The sequence below is a fragment of the Ochotona princeps genome, chromosome 13, assembly GCF_030435755.1.
Source record: "Ochotona princeps isolate mOchPri1 chromosome 13, mOchPri1.hap1, whole genome shotgun sequence".
Lineage (NCBI taxonomy): Eukaryota > Metazoa > Chordata > Mammalia > Lagomorpha > Ochotonidae > Ochotona > Ochotona princeps.
Window position 1 is genome coordinate 65,330,900 of NC_080844.1, and position 20,439 is coordinate 65,351,338.

Sequence of the window (20,439 nt, forward strand, 5' to 3'; positions counted from 1 at the left end):
TCCCTTAGGCCACATCAGCTGTTGAGACGAAGTGTCAGGCGGTGCCAGGAGCTGGCAGAGGATGGGCAATGATGGCTGTGATAATCAATAGTTGCTATCAAGGCCAGGGACCCTCAGTGTCAGGATGCAACGTATTTGTTATGGCCCTGTCTCTGCCTTGTCCAACCCACAGGCTCTGCGAGAGAAGCCAACCACCTCTGGACTACACAAAGAAATATAACTGTGTAATATGTAACCCATGCTTCTCAAGATGCTCCTCCTCCTCCACACACACACACGGAGGTAGGTTTAAAGAAATTAAGAGTAGAGGTCGAAAAAGACAAAAATTATCCAACTCTGTGGATGAAGGCAAAGATGCAGAGAGACGGAGCAGAGGCACCGAAATGTGATTTCAGCCGAGTTGGGACTTCTCATGGCACTTGTCTTCTACCTGCCAGCAGAATGGGTTGGAACTGGGGGCTCTCAGGCTGCTGGGGTGGGATCGACCACCATCTCCACTTATGACACTAATCTGGAACAATGAGTGTCCCAGCTGGCCAGGCTGTCCAATAAAGCACTCTGATGACAGATGCCGTATGAGAGCACCTGTCGGGGAAGTGGCCTGAGACTCCACGGGCAGTCCTCAGTGATGGGCATCACAGCCCAGGTCCCTGGGGCTCCACGGGCAGTCCTCAGTGATGGGCATCACAGCCCAGGTCCCTGGGGCTCCACGGGCAGTCCTCAGTGATGGGCATCACAGCCCAGGTCCCTGGGGCTCCACAGGCAGTCCTCAGTGATGGGCATCACAGCCCAGGTCCCTGGGACTCCACGGGCAGTCCTCAGTGATGGGCATCACAGCCCAGGTCCCTGGGGCTCCACGGGCAGTCCTCAGTGATGGGCATCACAGCCCAGGTCCCTGAGACTCCACGGGCAGTCCTCAGTGATGGGCATCACAGCCCAGGTCCCTGAGACTCCACGGGCAGTCCTCAGTGATGGGCATCACAGCCCAGGTCCCTGGGGCTCCACAGGCAGACAGCAGCATTGTGGAAATGTTTCCCAGCGGAAGCACTTAAATACTTAATTACGGCTGCACAAGCACCGATTTTAAGTGAACCACATCCGGTCTTTGTACAAATTAGGGATACTGGGATGCCAGTAAAACAGACTTCCTGAGACAACACTTTAAAAATAGAGCTCCAGGATGAATGGGTGCCCCGCGGAGGAGCTGCTGAGGAGGTGAACCGGCCAACGGGCTCAGCTCAGTACGAGCAGCAGAACGCAGCTCTCGGGACTCAAGGGACCGCGGCCACTCCAGCTTGGCTCGGGATCTCTAAGCACCTTTCAACTCAAACACTTCTGGATGTTGAACGACTCAACATCAGTGACTGGATATTTCTCACACTTAAACAGCCTCTCTCCCTTTTCTTCTAATCATAAATGCTTTAACATCCTGTTCAACTATAATCTAGTTTCTGCAATGGCTCTCCTTCCCCTCCCCCTGCTTTTCAAACCAGTGTGTTCCTGTGGTAAAACATCAGGAGGACAAAGTCAGTACCTTCCTACTCGCAGACACATGCCTGGCGCATCACTTTAACATAAAAACAGAACATCATGTGCACTTTTATAGCATGCTGACTACAAATGATTACACCGTGACTTTTTTATAGTAGTAAATATTTCCATCATTGATTGCCCAGTTGCCTGGCTTGGTACTGCTGGGTGAAAACTCAGAAACGAATGCCCTGAAGACAGGGCAGGTTCCAGCCTGCAGAAGCTGAAGGAGGACGCGGAAGAGCCTGCGACCGATTCGTCAGGCCCTTTTCTGCCAGGGCTGCTAAGCGGTCCTCAGTGACAACTCCAGGTTCCTGTTCTCAGAGCTTCCTTTGGGCAAACTCCCTGAACTGCATCTTACTGTGCCAAAGGCCATGCCTATCGAAATCCTAGTGCACCTAAATGAAAGCATTAGGAGCTGGGAGAACGAATTTCGCTCTGCTGAAGACCTGTAGCGTCTGGAGGACATGGAACCTCTTTCCAAAACATTGTTTAATCTAAGCTTGTCAGGGGACACATTGTTAGAACAGTGACTGGATCTCTAATGATACGAGTGGTCTTAATAAAGTCACACTACGGACTATCATAGGAATAATTACATACTCTGGATAAATTTTCTAAAAATCAGGTTGCTAGGTTTGGTAGAGAGAAAGAAACCAGAAAGAAGCAGTTTTATGCTTTCAGTCTCTGATTCAAGATTTTCTATGAAAGGCCAAGAGTGCAAGGAACCAAATTATGGTATTTTTTTAAAAAGGGATATTATATTAACTGGTCACTGTCTAGCTGTCAACATGTGATCTGCCGTAACGGACAGTAAGTCATTTTCAGAGGAGAACCTGAACAGGGCTGTTGAGCCCCGTGGTTCTCTGTGATTATTTCTCGATGGGAAGCTGTGCCCTGTCCACAGTAGAGCTACAGGAAGTAGGAGGCAGAATGTCATCTAGCAAGAGCAAGGGGCAAAGCCTCACTTACACCACAAGAAAATGACACTCTTCCCCAGCAGGGCAAGCAGGGCTGCCTCTTGGCCAGGACACGCAGGTTTAGTTCTTCCCTCTTTTGTCCTCTATGCTCACTCTTCCGCAGAAGGCACATATTCCTTTTACAAGGAAAACATGACCTAAGGATGGCACTAAGTCAACCTGTGCTTCTGAGCTGCAGTCGGGACACCAGCCACTTCCCACAGCACACATGCCGTGTTCTACCAACAGCCTGACCCTTGAGCGGTAACCACCAGCTTCCTAGATGCAGCTGCCAATCCTAAGACCCCACTGAGCAAACACATGCCCACCCGAAGACCTGCTCCCCGTCTCTTTGGCGAGTATCCACTGAGCTCATTCCAGCACCAAATGTGGCTGTGTACAAAGACGGAAGTGTCTCATGGTGCTCTTTAACGAGAGGGGAAAGGGAAGACCAGGGAAACACTTTCCTAAGCAAAACACCTAAAGTGATATATACTTTCCTGTTCAGAGCCCGCGGCATCCAGAAAACACGCCTGGACCTCCATGTGGAGATCAGGTCATGAGAGAAGCTAGAGGCATGCTACTTATTTACTGTCAACACGGCTTCTGCTCACTTACTGGTGATGCACAGAGCATGTCAGAAAACCAGCAACAGTCAGGCTGTGGTCCCAAAGGGCAGTGCATTGACTTGATACCCACTGGGCCTTCATACCTACAGACTGCACAGCTGTGGATTCAACCGTTCGTGCATTGATATCATTGAAGAAAAGAAATTGTCGTCTCGTCTATACTGAACACACAGATGTGTACCTTCGTTATTATTCCTTGAGCAGCACTGTGTGGTAACTTGATAGAGTATTTACTCTGTGTCAGGTGCTGTAAGTCAGGCAGTAACAAAGTACCCAGGAGCGTGCGCACTTGTTCTACAGTGCACCATGCTGTGTGAGATGAGGGAGCCAGGCACCTGGGAACCTCGGTATCCAAGGTGGATCCCAGACCCAGACATTGTGAGGACCCTGGGTCGCCTGAAGACTAATATGAAATGCTTTGTACCATAAGGTCCTGAACATCAGAATTTGTGGCGATGGTCTGTTTGTCTGACTTTCCTAGAGCCCTCCAGTCCAAGCACAAACGCAAGCGCAGCCCATGTGTGCTGGTAGGAGCACAGAGACACCGTCCTGGAACCCCACCTCTTCGCTGGAGCTCACGCCAGTGAGGCTGCCCCGGCTCAACCACACCTCAGCAACAGCAGCGTCTTCCAGGGACCAGCACTTCCAGGAGAGAGGCTCCAGCAGTACCGAGTACAGCATACCGGTTGCAACAGCTCTGCCAGTAACCAATGCGCATGTGCAGAGCCCACAACCATGACCAGAATGCAAGCAATGGCGTAGACACGAGTTGTTTCCACTTGTGCCTGGAGGCTCACACAGGAAGGCACAGGAAGGCACAGGAAGTGTGTGATAGTGCTACATCCTCCAGAAAAGCATACAAGATCATTTTCTAAGACATTATGCTCTCCCCCCAAATGGCCAAATTTTCAAATAAGAAGACAAAATAAATAGTTTACACCACTGGAGGCAAGTTTTGAAAGATAAAATAAACGCTTGGTTTTCTCAGGAAGAAAAGAATTTCTATCCATTTGAAGTTATGTCCTCTTATACAATCCAGGAATTGTCAAAAGTCAATTAACTACAGAACACGATTATTTGGACAGACAAGTGGTTAAATTGTCTCCTTGAAAAATCAGAATAAGAAGCAGCAATATTAGAACTATGAAAAAAGAAGCCTGCTGAGCTGCACAGTTTTTAGAGTGATTATCTGTCCAGTGGACACTTTCAAGTCTGAATCCGGATTAACGATCCTCACATTTGCCTCTGTTCTGTCAACGGCGGCATAAGTGAGACGGAACTGTGCCGTCCATGCTCGTCTCAAGTTTCTCCTGTCAGACCACCAGCAAGAAGGAACTTACTCATTTCTTTCCAAGTTTAAGATCAGCTCTTTGTCTTCCAGTTGCATTCGAACAGTCAACACCTCTGGATGATTCTGAAAGAGAAACAAGCAAAGTTAGTGGGAAAACATCTGGCTATACAGAGAGGAAGATCTTCTGTCTGAGAATTCATTCCCCAAGTGACCACAACAGCCTGTTCTGCACCGATTCGAAGCCAGGATCTAGGAACTTCTTTCCAGGTCTCCCACACGGGTGCAGGGTCCCAATGCTCTGGGCCGTCCTCGACTGCTTTCCCAGGCCACAAGCAGGGAGCTGGATGGGAAGTGGGGCTGCTGGGATTAGACCCGGTGCCCATATGGGATCCCTGTGCGTTCAAGGTGAGGACTTCAGCAGTTAGGCCACGCTGCCGGGCCCAAATCTATCTTGACAATAGGATGCTGGACTCTCTGCCATTGTCCATGCCCACAATGACAAACTTAGGACTGTTTATGAAGAACTATATTATTTTAATAATACAGGGGAAACGGGGAAGTGGAGAGAGGGGACTCGGAAAGGGAGTCAAGGAAATCCCAGAGCCTATGAAACTGTATCATAAAATGATAATAATGATTTAAAAAAATTTTAAAAAATCTAAAAAAAGAAATCCTGATAATTGTATTTATGAAAAAAAAAGAAAGTACTTGCCATATGCTTTATTCTCTCTCTCTTTTAAAAAGTCTTTTATTTTGATAATCTTTACATAGTTGATTAGGGCGCAAAGGGTCCAGGGCTACAGGAAAGTGGGTAAAACCATTGTTTACACATTAATATATTTTTTTCTGTATCTGGGGTAAGGGAGAAGCCCCACCTAGCCTCCCACCCACCCCAGGTTCCCAATGTGAGGCGTGCTCCACAGGTCCTGCTCAAGCAGTTTTGATAGTTCAACAGTTCTGAATTGCTGCCAATCTCGCCATCCCACGCACAACGAAATCTATTCAGAATCCACTGGCTGACACAGTCTCTTCATGGTTGGGGTTCTGAGATCAGCAGTTCAATCGGAGAGACCCCCAAAGAAACTTCATCTGGGGTGATCCCCAGATCTGATTCTTGCATGTGCTTGCCAGTACAAGGTCTGGCACAGTCCATCACCCTAATTGGCTTATGCATATGCTTGTGGTTGCAATGTATGCCTTCTTCTCAAAGAACTAAGCTACTTTAAACATCAATATTTACAGTAGTCCTAATAAAATACCTACAAGAACTATTATAATATTCCAATGTCAGCATCTTCCTAAAGAATGTATTTTCCTCTAGGGAGGCAAGTAGATCATTAACTGAGTATGAATGGTCCAGGAGAGATCCATGGGGAGGAAGAAGAGAGAACTAGTTGAACTTTAACCACATAGTACATGACACAGTTTAGTGTAAAGGCATGCCATCAGCCTGTTTTCTTTAGAGAGCAATAGCCACTGGCTGGTAATAACCCGCTCCTGGAGACATGTAGCATTTCTTTCCTTAAAAAATGACACTACACAGCAGGTGCTGTGACATAATGAGGAAGCAGCTGCCTGCCATGCTGTATCCAATATGGCTGCTCCACTCCTGGTGCCGCTTCCTGCTAATGCCCAGATGGCGTGAGTACTTGCTCAGGCTGCTGCCACCCATGTGGAAAGCCCAGATAAAACTCTGGCTCCCACCTGGCCCAGTCCTGGCCACTGCAGCCATTTGTGGAGGGAACAAATTGGTGGGAAAAAAATCTCTGTGTTATTCTGCCTTTCAAATAAATATGTAAATCTTAAAAAAAAAAAAAAAACAAGGCACATTGATTATCCCGGTGGAAGCATGTCTTCTGATGAACACTTGCTAAACAAATCAATTGCTAATCAATAAGCCAGAAATGCCCTGGCAGTGACGACACTTCTCCTCACCTGGGGAAAGGGCAGCCAAAAGAGTTGAATGAAAGGAAGCAAATAATCAGCTGGTGACAAGCATCATCCGAATCAGGTGCTGGCTAAGCGTGTTGTGGCTGTCACAGCAAATGCTGCTAATAGGATGGCTGTGACAACGGACAATGATTGCCTCACAGCATGGGAGGCCAAGACCACGTCTGGGCAGGTTTGCTACCTTCTGGGGCCCTGCTCCTCGGCTGTCTCCTAGCTGTGTCCTCTCTAGGTCTCAGGCATGACTGTGTCCTTTTCTCATGAAAAACACAACCCCATGGATGAGGGCTCACCCACAGGACCCCCACTCACCCACAGGCCCTGTAACCACATCGATGGGGGGCTCACCCTAGGACCTGATGCTTACCTACCGGACCCTGTAACCGCATGGATGAGGGTTCACCAACAGGACCCCCCACTCACCCACGGGCCTTATCCCCAGTCACTTCCCAGGAACTGAAGGTCAGGACTTCAACAGGTACTTCTGAGGGACCGACGCCCTTCTCACCGTTAGCTCATTAAAGGTTTCCCCTTAGTCCACGTGAGAGGTGAGCAGTTATTCGGAATGTTCTGGTACTCCTTGTCCTGATTTCCTATATCATCTCATCACCAGGGTAGAGATATCATTTCAGTCAGTATACAACTTCATTCCACCCACTTCTCAAACTTCTAAAAACAGCCTCACACCATGGACTTTGTGACTTTACCTCATTTTGTAATTTAGGCATACAAGGGGTTAGGTTGCTGCTCGGAGGTTCTGATTACTCCATGCTTCCAAGCCAAGTTCCTCCGTGTGCTGCCCAGGGGACAGGGGAAGGCCCAGCACTGGGCGCTGTGACACCCTCGTGGAGGTACGAATGGGGCTCCGACCTTCGGGTTTAGCTTGGCCCGTCCCAAACCATCGCAGGCAGTCAGGAAACCAGTAGATGGAAGATCTCTCTCTCTTCCCTCTCCTTTCCATCTCTCTTCTGCTTTTCAAATAAATAAATAAATGTTTTATTTAAAGAAATCCATGCATACATGTCTGTCAGTTCATACACATGATTTTGTGAGTAGTTACTGTCCACTAGGCAGCATTCGTTCCTGTGAACAAACTCCACATCCATCCCCTGCGGGTGCTCATCCAACAGGCTTCCTCCCAGGCCCACGTCTGTAGGGTTGCTGTGTATGTACTGTGTGTGTACTCTGGCTGTAACCGGGAACACGGCTCTGGGTCATGGGGTCTCTGCATGGCTGACTTCACTCGGGCTCTTGCAGCAGTCCTTTGCTGGTGCATAGCTGCCTCATCACTCCGCAGCCTCTGGAACACTTGGCAGAAGTGTAACAGCCCTCTGGGTTGAAGCTTTTCGGAGCATCATTTGAGAAATTCTTCCCCACGTACGTCACAAAGCACCCTGTTACCTTCTAAACATTTCACACTTTCTCCTCTCACATTTAAGTCTTGATTCCACTCGGATTTGATTTTTGTGTCTTGTAGGAGGAGACTTTAAAAAGCTCATGGAAAAAAATGGAATTCAGCCACAAGCTGGTGTTGACACGGAACACTGCTGTCTGTGTTGGACTTTCTCATGGTCAACATCATCCTTGAGCTTTCTAGAGCACTCTGTACAAACTGGGAACTGGGTTCCACTTTTTAAAATTTGGTTAATGGACTGTCCCAGTGCCAAGTGTTCAAACGTCCCTGGCGCTCTGTGGCCTTACCGCAGCAGGTTCAGAGCTGGCCTGCAGGGCCACATCTCATGGCCAGCACTGCGCCAGCCCTGCCTTAACAGCCACAGCTTCCCTTCACGTCCTTATACTCAGAAAGGTGAAGCTGTTCCCCTCAGCACATCCATAGCAGCCTGCTGGCCTTGCGTCCATGGTCTAGCTGGTCCATCTTTCCTCTCCAGCTGCCCTGGTGGCCCACCCTTTTTCACTCATCTCTGGCAGTGTTGTTACCACCTGGCAAGGTGTGGCTGCTTTTGAGTTGTCCTCTCTGGAAGGAAGGAGGATTCCTTTACTTACTCTTCTTCAAGGTAAATTTGCTTGGCACCTATCCATACACACCTGTCTGACACGGTACCCAACTGCAGGCTAGAGCAAGCAGGCAGGGCTAAGCTGGAGCTGGGGCCAGGCAGGCAAGAGGGACTGAGGACCAGAGGAGGTGACCAGGGTGAAGGCCAGGGACTCAGCAGGGAAAGGCGCCGGCTGGTGCTGAGAAAACAGCACCCCACACAGAAACAGGGCTGTGGACTGAATATTCCAGAATGATCACAGCCATGACTGTGGGGTGGCTGGCACATGGGGAGGGGATGTCAGAACATGACTGTGGGGCAGCTGGCACATGGGGAGGGGACATCAGACTCTGGAAGCAAAGGTGACAGAGGAATCAGAGCGGCACTCAGCAGCGTCCTACTCTTCCCCAAGCCATAAGGAAGATCCCCTGTTTTGTTGTTGTGTGAAAAGGCAGGTGTTTGGTGTGCAGTTAAGACGCTTTGCACATCTGCATTTCATCTTGAGTGCCTGGGTTCAAGTCCCTGGCTCGACTCCTGACGTCAGGATGCGAACGTGCATCCTGGGAGACAGCAGGGGACGGCATCTGTGCCTGGGCTTCTGCCGTCACGTGGGCAGCCTGGTAGGAGCTCCCGGCCCCTGACCTTGCTCTGCCACTACCTGCATGTGTTTGGAGATTGAACCAGAGAATGGAAGATTTCCTTCTGCCTTGCAACTGAGCAAAATAAAATAAAAACAACAGTCTTTGTTGGAAATGAAGGACAAGCGACGGACATGTTTTTCCTATTGTCCTGTTTCTGAAGCCCTGGAGTGTGGCTGCTGATCTGTGCATGTACATGTGTGCCACTGTGTGTGTGAGATGGGCTCATGGTGCAAGGGCCAACCTCGCAGAGGGCTTGTCATGAGATTACCCTTGCTTCCAGTACTACCCAGGACTCAGACCAAAGTCCCCTTGTTGGGGCACGCTGGATGGGAGAGAAATCTCCAAGCAGATGCAGCACTCCGCCTCCTGGGACGGGAGCCTTGTCACTGGGCCATGCGAACCACAAGCGCTAACCTCAGTGTGCAGGCGCTCCTGGCAGGCACACGACTTCCTTGTGGAAATGAGTTTTGAGCAGACTGTCCCTGATGGTGAGCCCAGGCGAGTCTGCAGGAAGCTCTGGGCCCAGCCTGCTGCCTGTGCACTCGCCCCAACTCTCCCGGCAGGGCTGGGCCTGGAGTACAAACAGATGCGTATGAAGTTATTTGCTGATTAGCTACATTTGTTTCCCAGATTGCACTGCCCTTCTTTCATTTGTGTGACTGGGACTCGAACTTTTCAAATGGTTTAGTCCATGGTGGGTCTACAATACCTGGAGACAAGTTCATACAGACACTTTTCAGGTATGCAGGGTACCTCTGTGGATGGAACACCCACAGGATTGCCTCCTTTCCTCATGTCTCCATGTCGACAGAGCAAAGCCAAGCCGGAATCATGTAACCAACACCGGACCTCATCAGGAAGCAAGGATCATGGGACAGCGGCTCAGGAGCAGGACAAGCAGCAGGAGGGAATCACCACTGAGAAAATGAGATATGGGTTCCACAGCCAACTCTACTTCCAACACAGTTCCCAGCTTATCCTGTCAAGAATATGGTCTCTCCTGAGCTAAAATCATTCATCAAAACCATCAATCCTGGAGGCTCGGAGGGATCCAATCTTCCAGGCAGAACAGCAATATTAAAATATTGCGTTCAAGGGACTCAGCAATAACCAGATCTCTCTCCGGTACTACGTGAGGGCTTCAGACTGCTGCTTGGACACCTGTGGGCAGGAAGGAATCATTCATTGCCGTGAACGTTCAGAGGCGATCCTGGTTACCTCTTTAATGTCAGTGCCTGAGCTCCACAGCCCTGACATGTGACCTGCAGAACTGGGAGGGCAGAGCTGAACTCGGTGCCGTACAACACAGCAAGGACTGTGCTACTGTCGGGCCATAATCAGACCTTCCCGGCCTGGGGTGGTCAAGCGTTACAGGAATGAGGATCAGTTTATCCATGAGATATGGGCTGATAATTTTTCCAGGTGGAAGACTGACATTAGCCAACAAGCCACATGTTCAGGACAGCACAAAGGATCCTCAGATCTGTCGGTAAAAGCCACTTTGGAGAGATGCACCCTGTAGCTGTCGTTGGCGTGTGTACCGAAGGGGTGGGCTCTCCGGCACAGAATCTTCTCACTGCTTTTGCTGGCATGACAGGTGCACATTTCTCAGCGACCTTCTCCCCTGCTGCTGGGAAAAGCATGGCCGCGTCCGTCTTGGCCTGTGTGGCGCTCTCAGCTCAACTCTGAGCGCCATGGTCACTGCTATCACAGCTAACCCCTAAGCTTGGCAAGCCTTTTAGATTTTCACTTTAGATTACAAGCGTCTCTTCCCATGCATCTCAAGGCCACTGGCCAGTGGCTCCCCAAGGGTGGTGTCTTCCCGGAAATGACAATGCCTTATCCCGTGGTAAACAGCGTTAAGCTGCCCCCTTCTTGGGCTCACTGCTGGGCTGAGAGGAGTGGGACATGGTGGTTTAATGGAAGCCACCTACAACCCAATGCTAATTTCACTGCCCTCCTCATCGTCCATCATAGAGGAAAGTGGGGGACAGCCCCAGCCCAGAGCAATTCCAGATCCCCGCCCTCTCAGCATTCACCCTACAAGCCAGAAGAGAGTGGGATGACACACTTAAGATCTTAAACACTTTCAACCAAGAATATTACATCCAGCAAAGGCAGTAGGAGTGACGAAGAAATAACGTATTCCCCAGATAAGCAACAACAATGAGAATTCACCCCCCAACCCCCAGACCAGCCTCACAAAACTTCTGAAGGGAGTCCTGCCTTAGAAGTCAACGCCACGGGCAGTTTGTATAAAACAGCAGCATGACTTGATAAAGAAGAGCAGACAGGCTGTGTCTGGAATCTTGAGTTCACAGACTGCTGGTGCCAGAGACAGGTCAAACTCTGCAGGCAGTGGTCTGCAAGTGGGCAAAAGTCCAAGACCAAGGTCGAGGCCTGAGGGTGAGGGTCCGCAGCTGGGCAGCAGTCCCAGGCCAAAGTCAAGGCCTGTGGGTGAGGGTCCGCAGCTGGGCAGCAGTCCCAGGCCAAAGTCAAGGCCTGTGGGTGAGGGTCCGCAGCTGGGCAGCAGTCCCAGGCCACAGGGCTGTGTGCTTTGGACATCCTTGAGACAGTCACGTCTTGGGTTGTGTACATGGGTCACACTGTTGCTTCCTGCTCAGCAAGCATTGGTAGGTTGACATCAATATGGGATGGAGCTAACAACGCTTGTGCCACCTCAAACCCTGCAATTTGACTCCCCAAGCCTTTCAAAAAAGGATGGAGGCAGCGAGCCCTCTCGGCCCATCTCCTTCCTCAGAGAAGGGGGATTCCCTCTGACTGCCAGTTTTTGTAGTCTTTACCTTGTGTCTGCTTCTTTTCTCAAAGGCACGTTTCCCCACTCCAGTCCTGTTCACGCCACGCTGGTCATGGCAGTCCACATTATTAAAGTACACAATACTACCAAATTCACTAACAGAGCAGGTATAACCAGAAAGCACTCAGGTTCATGACAGGTGATCATCCTTACTGATGCATCGCTTGGTTTCCAGGTTCTGACAAGCCGGGCTCCCAGGTCTCTGCGCCCACTGATGCTTGCTGAAGCATTCCCCTGGCTGCACTGACCTCCAGCCGCCAGCCTGGACCCCCTCTCCCAACAGCGGGTTCTTTGCTCTCTGTTCCAAAGGCATTTCATCACTTACACTGACATGGTAGCCAGAGGCCAGACCACAGATGGACATCCTGCTGTGGAAACCAGCCTCAAATTGAAGCCAGGCTGACCCCAAACCTTCCCAGCCGCAGAGCTGTGCTGTGCAGATGCTCTGGTGCCTCGCCTGTCCACGTGGCTGCCTGCTCAAGGCACAGGATGTCCTACAGAGGTTACGGGACACCATGGGCTAAGATGGGACTCCCTGGCAGCTATGCCCCTGACAGGTTCACAAGGACCCTCAGGTGCCCTAACACTCTCTTGAGAAGCCAGCATCCAGGCTGCATGGCTGGGACAGACATGGTGGTGAGGGAGGAGGGCTCAGAAAGTGAAGAAGGCCTGCGCTGGGCTGAGGTTAACAGCCTTCAGCCACCTTCTGTGGCCCAGAACAGAGCTGCGGAGCACGCTGGTTGCTTAGAGGGACAGCCGAGGTAAAAGCTTCCCCCCAATAAGGCCAGAGAACGACTTCATTTATCCTGGAAGTGTGTGTGTGTGTGCGCGCATGCGTGCATGTGTGAGTGCCTGGGGGTGGAGAGTCTGCTGCTGGCTTCCATGGGCCGTGGGTGGCAGGTCCATCACATAACTGTGAGGCCTCAGTTTCCTCACTGTGAAAACAGGGCCACAACACTGGCACACCCACTGGCGTGGCCCTCAGAACGCAGTCCCCAGGCGGCCCCTGCAGCCAGCATTCAGGTTTCCTATTTGAAAAGGGGGTCTGTGAGCTGTGATTGGGGTTAAAGACCTTGACGGAGGATTACATATTTATGTGGTGCTTACGTGATCCTAGGACAATCTCTCATTGCTGGGGTGAGAGACCTGGGGCAGAGCAGGATCCGAGCCACTGGCAGAACAGGAAAGCAGGAGCATAAACCACGGCACGCGGTGGCCAGACAGACTGGGACTGGTCCTTGGTGTAAAGCCAGCAGGAAGACAGGGACACCAGCCCTGCGGCCACCAAGGACTGAAGACTTCCTGAGTGCCCCCACAAAGACGGTGCCCTGCCCTCCTTCCAACAGCCGAGGCTTCACAGAGAACTCAGTCCTGCCCACTGGATGGATGATCTTGAGAACTGGGAAGCAGTGAGAGTGGTAAGTGTTAAGCCATGCAAAGCATGCTACCTCGTTACAGCAGCACTCAAAAACGGAAATAATCAGATTGCTGTCAAATTCAGATGCTGAACTGTCAGGACAGCATCATGCAGGATGCAGTCACAAAGAAATCTGTGACTTCACCACATGAAGTGACAGCATTTCACCTGTTATTTATTGCTAGTTGCCCAAACTGTAAACCCCTTTATGCTTTGTAGTTCTTTTTAAAGGAATTATTGAGGGTAAATTTACCATCTAGGCATCAGGTCAGTTTTGGGTTGATGACTGGAAATAACTCAGCTTTCCTCCTTTTTCCATTTGGGGAGCTGAGCTTATACAAAATGTGAATGTCCAGGATTAAAGAAGGGTCTAGGAGTTTCTAGAAGGCCTGTGAAGACACAGCACAAAGAATGTGACTACTGCATTCTGATGTCAACTGTTTCAGAGGTGATGCTTTCTAAGACACGCTTCCCGATATGATCCAGGGTATTAAAGGATCACACACAGCACGCAGCCTGTGGAAGGCCTTGCCCTCGCTGCACAGGACAGACCAGCCGTGAAACAACATGCTCCATGTGTACTAACCAGACAGCTCGGCTTCCAACACAGAGTTCATTTATCTCACTAATTTGATGTCTGGAAACGTTCTTGCGTCTTTCCCCCCCCCCCCCCCCCCCCGCCCCCAACTCCATTTCGGGACTGTCAGAGGAAGTTAACAGCTCAAGCTGCCAGTGGATGTGCCTTCAGGCTGTCTTGCACAGCCCATCCTTGTCACACGCTGACTTGGAGCCATTTCTAAAGCAACACCGTAATCTCTCTCGAATAAACATTAGCAGAACATCGTCAGCCCTTTGGAGGGTGATCCCGCTGTCGGTCACAGACACACGGCCAGGCGCGCCAAGTGCAGCCAAGGACAAACACACGTCTACCGCAAGCAGAACTGTAGCTCATTGCTAACATCTCATAAAACACATTCTGATCACACCCTAGAAATCCATGCCACAGGCCTCAGAGAGAGAATTCAAGCATCCTGACTTAGGTCTGCTCTCAGCCGTCCCCTCCTCCTGCTGTCCCCGTGGCTCTTAGTGGACAAAAGAGCCACAGAGTCAGGCACTGAGGGGGAGTGGGGCAGGCCGGGTCCAGCTGGGAGCCTGTGGCTGGTGCAAGCAGCCACAAGAATGGAGAATCGCATCTCGGGAAAGGCAAGGGAAGGACACGGTCCCTTGGGGCCATTTGGCTGCGTGTGTGTGTGTGTGTGTGGCCTCTGGGCACTGGCACATGGACCTGAAGTCGCCATGCCTGTGAAAACAGGCCCCACCAGAGGGTGTCCGAAGCAGAGGGTCTGGGATGGGGTCTGCTAGAGAGCAGGCTATCGAGTTCCTAGGTGATGTGATGCTGCCAGCCCAGGAGTCACGTCCCTAAACCTTACACGTCTCCCAGGCTGGCATACATGCGCTCCGGTCATGTCCCTGACCCTCCATGCTCACATATTTCCCAGGCTGGCATACATGCCACCCAGTAATATCAGCTTGATTTGATTCTAGCATCAAAAATCTTGGAGAATTCTCAGACAGTTCTGGCTGTCCTACTTCTTGGAGGGGAAAAAGTGAAAAATAGATAGATAGACAGATAGATAGATAGATAGCAAGCAAGCAATGTTAGTGCTGGCCTGACACTGTAGGTGATAAGAAATTGGCTAAAACTAAATAGAGGAAGCCAAGTCTCCCAACCCCTCATGCCTAGCATATGTGCACTTGGAGCCCTTAGAGTAAGGTGATCTGTCACCTACTACCTGGTTAACTGTTCTCACAACAACTCCTGGCCCCTGGCTCAAGACCATATCATACAGATCCAAGTGGCTGGAAGAGAGGATTTTGAATGCCTTCATCATCTAGAAACCATGAATGTCTGAAATGATGAAGAAACTTAAATGCCCAGAAGTGATCATAACACAAGCTGTGCAGGTATTGAAATGCTGCACTGACCTCAAGAACCCGCACAACCACCGCCCATTAAAACACACACACTTTCAACAAGAATGTTAAAAACCAGGGCGGTGACAGGGTATCATTAAAATATGGGAAATGAATGAATGAGTTCCCATTCATTCCTCTGCTCTCTCTCCTACTTCCTAAAATATTCCCGTTACGTAAGAGTCTCCAGATAAACCCTGGCATGTGAGGTCCCCCGATGGTTCCAGAGGAGCTCTCCTGCCTGTCTCTGGACTTGAAGTGATGCAGCCACAAGGGAGCCTGCTACGGCTATGACCACGCCATGAACAGTGTGCTCTGCACGCCTGTTATGAGCACCTCGAGGCCTTAGTGCACTACTGCTAGGCACTCAAGTTCCCCAGGCACTGCCCCGCCATACACGGAAACAAGAAACCCGACAAACAGCGCCCCGACATGGTGTACAATGCTGTTCACACACTGCTCATCAAATACTGGCCTGGCCGATCCTGAGACTGCTCTAACTGCAGATGTCCACCTTGCTGACCGATTTGAGCCTTTGATACAAGTTCAAAGTCAATGTAACATCTTCTTACACAGGACCACTCAACAGACTAACTACTAGAACACCAGGTTGGTGATGCTGTATGGACAAAGTCAGGTCCATTTAAATGTACCTTCCACACAATTTTCCAACCAAAATAGGAAAATTTGCTGTGGGGTTTATTACAAACATGTGATTTCCAAGTCCTGAGCCTACTGGGAGCTTTCCAGGATTGACCAATCTGAAACTAACCCAGGGGAGTGTAGGACTTGCACGAGCACGGTGTTGGCTGCCTTGTGGCAATGGTCAAGCTCCCATGGTCAGGGCTGCATTCTACCTCCTGCAGGACCCACTCACAGCTGTGCCGTTGGGAAGGCAGCACAGATGTTCAGGGCTCTCTCCCTGACCCTTCCATTCCCAAGAGGGACCTTACGAAAATGATGCAAAAGTGGGCCCAAATAATAAAACTGAATAATATTGACCGGCAAAAGGAAAAATAGAAGAGACACGATGGCTAATAGACACAGCACATGGGCAGGAATAATCTATAACCAGCCAACAGATTTTTAACCACTGTAAACCAAAATCCTATTATTTCCTGGAGATTGAATGTCACACAGGGATTCTTGGTCTCCTGTTGAAAAATGTCTTATTTGTACCAATTCCAAAGAGAAGGATTCAGAAACTATTACAATTGAATTAATAGCAGGAGAACAATTTGCCAGGAACCAGAAGCTTCTTCCAGGACTCCTACATGGTGGTAGGGGTCCAAACATTTGGGCTCATTTTCTGCTGCTTTTTCTGGCCCATTGGCAGGGAGCTGGATCAGAAGTGGAACAGCCAGGCTCAACTGGTGCCCTTATGGAAGGCCAGCATCACAGGCAGTGATTCCGAGTGCTGCATTACAGCATCAGCCCCTCTGTTATAGCTTTCCAAATGGCAAACCCAGCTTAGGGGGAGACTGAAGTCACCTATGGAACATACAAATAGCTTCATGCAAAACTCTAACTTGGCTTTTTCATTAGCATTTCTGTCCCCCCCCCATCTCCCCACACACAGAATGAAGTTCACATAGACTTGAAGTCAAATCCAAACACCGAGACTGACTGCATCTGTGGCTTTGTCCTTGCTGGCCCCTCAGAGTCCCACTTCCTCACCTGTCAGTCGTGATAAACCAGCCGGGGGCATAAAGTGGCATCAGGGCTGGGTGTGGACGGAGAATCCTAAGCGACAGTGAGTAGAGCTGTGCCACTGGTACATGCCTGGTCACATCTCTGATTATCTCATTGAGGAATATGTTTGGTTCCCCTCACTAAAACCCAGCAAAATATTGCTGTTCTTGCTGCCCACTCCCTGCCCTGTGGCACACCACCACGTCTCATCACAAACACACTGGAACACAATTCATTCTGCTCTCGCACTGAGATAAAGAACATCACTCTTCATAGCAACCTGTCACACTGTCACCAGTTATCTCAACAGGAAAGGGTTTCCAGAAGATTCCACCCTCACCACACCAACGTGCCCATCACTGCTCTCCTGTGCCTGTTGCACCTAGGTGACATCACTTATAAAGGAAAACCAAGAAGAATGGGACTAGCAGATGGAGGGTAACCCGGAGGCAAGGCTAGCTTTCTGCCTCTGACAATCAAAGCTCAGAGTACCTGCTGTGGTGAAGCCCGAAGAGCAGACACACACAGCCCAGGCGTTCCCCAGCCGCACCCCTTCTCTGCTACGATCGGCTCAGAGCTTGTGAGAGGCAGAGACCACACAGACGCGTGAGCTCTCACCCAGCCCGAGTGTGTGGCTCCTGCCGGGAAAAGGCTGCCACAGCACTTAAAGTCACTTGGTTCTTATCTTAAAATACTTTAAAGATTTCTTGATAGATCTGAAAGGCCGCCTGACAGAGAGGGACAGACTCACACACACGCACACACACGAGAATCAACATCTTCCATCTCTGGGTTCACTCTCCAAATGAACGGAATCAGTCCTGAATCAAGAGCCTGGAGCTCCATCCAGGCCTGTTACATAGGTGTCAAAAGCCCAGACACTCGAGTTATTCTCCACTTCTTTCCCCAACGCATTAGCAGAGAGCTGGAATGAAAACAGAGCAACCGGGAGTTGAACCACGCCTTATTCGTGGGACACCAGCATCATAAGCAGCAGTTTAATGTATTTTAAACTATTTTTCTTTCTTTTTTTAAATTTATTTTATTATTATTGGAAAGCCAGATATACAGAGAGGAGGAGAGACAGAGAGGAAGATCTTCCATCCAATGTTTCACTCCCCAAGTGAGCCGCAACGGGCCGGTGCTGCGCCGATCAGAAGCTGGGAACCCGGAACCTCTTCCAGGTCTCCCACGCGGGTGCAGTGTCCCAAAGCTTTGGGCCGTCCTCAACTGCTTTCCCAGGCCACAAGCAGGGAGCTGGATGGGAAGTGGAGCTGCCGGGATTAGAACCGGCGCCCATATGGGATCCTGGGGTGTTCAAGGCGAGGACTTTAGCAGCTAGGCCACTGCGCCAGGCCCTTAAACTATTTTTCAAATGCAGTCAAAAAGAATCACATCAAAGCCACACAAGGTCCCCGTCTTCTGTGGGAGTTGTGGAGTCTATTCGTTCCATTCTTATCCACACTGTCATCTTTACAGGGACGCATCCCCTGGGTCTGTTCTAGAACCCTGGCAGGTACTTCAGATTTTTCTTAAAATGTAACCATGGGGAGAGTACGTCAGATTGGAGCCACCTAGTTTGAAGTTCACTGAGAGCCCTGCCCTCTTTCCATCTGCACATCTGTCACCTGGAAATGAACCCGGGAGTAGGTAAGCTTCCGTCTTCCATGAACCCACTTCCTCCTCGCCTGAACTGCCTGCTGCAGGTCTGCTTCATGCGCTCTTGTTGGATTTTTCATTTTGTTTTGTTTAGTAATCAAACTGCTGATCTTGTTATTTTTTAAAAGAGTCTTGAGGTCTTATTGGAAAGTCAGATTTACAGAGAGAAGGAGAGACAGAGAGAAACATCTTACATCCACTGGTTCATTTCCCAAGTGGCTGCAATAGCCAAAGCTGAGCCAATCCGAAGCCAGGAGCCAGGAGCTTATTCCAGGTCTCCCATGCAGGTGCAGGGTCCCAAAGCTCTGGGCCATCCTCTACTGCTTTTCCAGGTCAAAGACAGGGAGCTGGATGGGAAGTTGAGCAGCTGGGACACAAATCGGCATCCATAAGGGATCCCAGCGCATGCAAGGCAAGGACTTTAGCCACTAGGCTACCGGGCCAGGTCCTGATCTTGTCATTTTACCCATTGTTTTATCCTATGAGTTTGGGCTCACAGTTTTAATCTGTTGGGAACTTTTAAAGGCAGGGTTATTTAAGCAATCCTGGGAGCTACACAGGGCCAGGCCAGAATTGTTGAAGTGTGAAAGGCTGGTGTTAATGTGATACAAAGAAACGAGTACTTCCACACAGAGCTGGGAAAAGTGTAAACTGGTGCCATCTTCCATAATGCACTCTGGAAACAGCATACTCCTTAAAAATGTTCACAGCTTTGATTCAACAATTCCACTCTCAGGGAGTATCCAAAAGGAAGTAACTAGAAAAGTGTGCAGGGGCCCAGCAGCGTGGCCTAGCTAAAGTCCTCGCCTTGAACACCCCGGGATCCCATATGGGCGCCGGTTCTAATCCCGGCAGCTCCACTTCCCATCCAGCTCCCTGCTTGTGGCCTGGGAAAGCAGTTGAGGACGGCCCAATGCATTGGGACACTGCACCCGCATGGGAGACCTGGAAGAGGTTCCTGGTTCCCAGCTTCGGATCGGCGCGGCACCGGCCCGTTGCGGCTCACTTGGGGAGTGAAACATCGGATGGAAGATCTTCCTCTCTGTCTCTCCTCCTCTCTGTATATCCGGCTTTCCAATAATAATAAATCTTTAAAAAAAAAAAGAAAGAAAAGTGTGCAGAACATTTAACATAGCTCCTAGTGAAATCTTACCTCTCCAAGAAGTAGGACAGTCAGAACCAACACACAAGGTCAGAAAACACCCCGAGGGAGTGATTTCAAAAATGACATGGGAATTTCATGCTAAGACATTTGCAGCCATTAAAATGGCAGCAAAAGGATGAAGAAGTTTTGCTTTTGGCTCTGACAGAAGGAGATGTTTGGATCCTCCTTCCCAAGCAACACAGCTAGAGAGTCCTGGTAAAATACGATAAAGCGATGTCAGAATGAAGTGTTACTCTGTAAAGCACGAAAGAGTGACGTCCAGACGGAGCGGGACAGCACGGGCGTGACCCCAGCGCAGGGCCAGCCCTCCCACTGCAGGTGTCTGCACAGGGTACAACTGAAAATCTCACCACAATGAGCTGGACTGAGCTCTTGGCTCCCAGTTTCTGGGAAGTGACCCAGTGGATGAATTCTCTCTTTCTGTCTTCTCTCATTCCCACCATCTCTCAAATAAAAATTCCAATATGTTAGTACATAAAACAGAAAAGTTACATCTAGACAAATACTAGCAAGACAGTTAAAAAAAAAACGGCAGGAGTTGACAAATGGCATCACAGAAAACAATACATACAGGATATTTCAAAAAAAATTATGGGACTTCGTGCAAGAAAAAAAAACTATTTCAAATCCATGAAGAGTTTTTTCATGATATACAATTTCCATGAAATTAAAATTAAAAGTAATGCTATAGTACTTATGGGAAATAATTGAAACTTACGGCTC

General features: G+C 49.7%; 1 protein-coding gene across 1 annotated transcript in view; it reads right to left on the bottom strand.

Annotated features, from left to right (window-relative positions):
* The window catches only part of ADAM12 (ADAM metallopeptidase domain 12), a 281,918-nt gene that overhangs the window by 199,756 nt on the left and 61,723 nt on the right, over positions 1 to 20,439 (bottom strand). Inside the window, exon 3 of the mRNA XM_058671586.1 lies at positions 4,459 to 4,532. Coding sequence (XP_058527569.1) covers positions 4,459 to 4,532 — 74 coding nt within the window. The remainder of the gene's footprint in view (positions 1 to 4,458; positions 4,533 to 20,439) is intronic.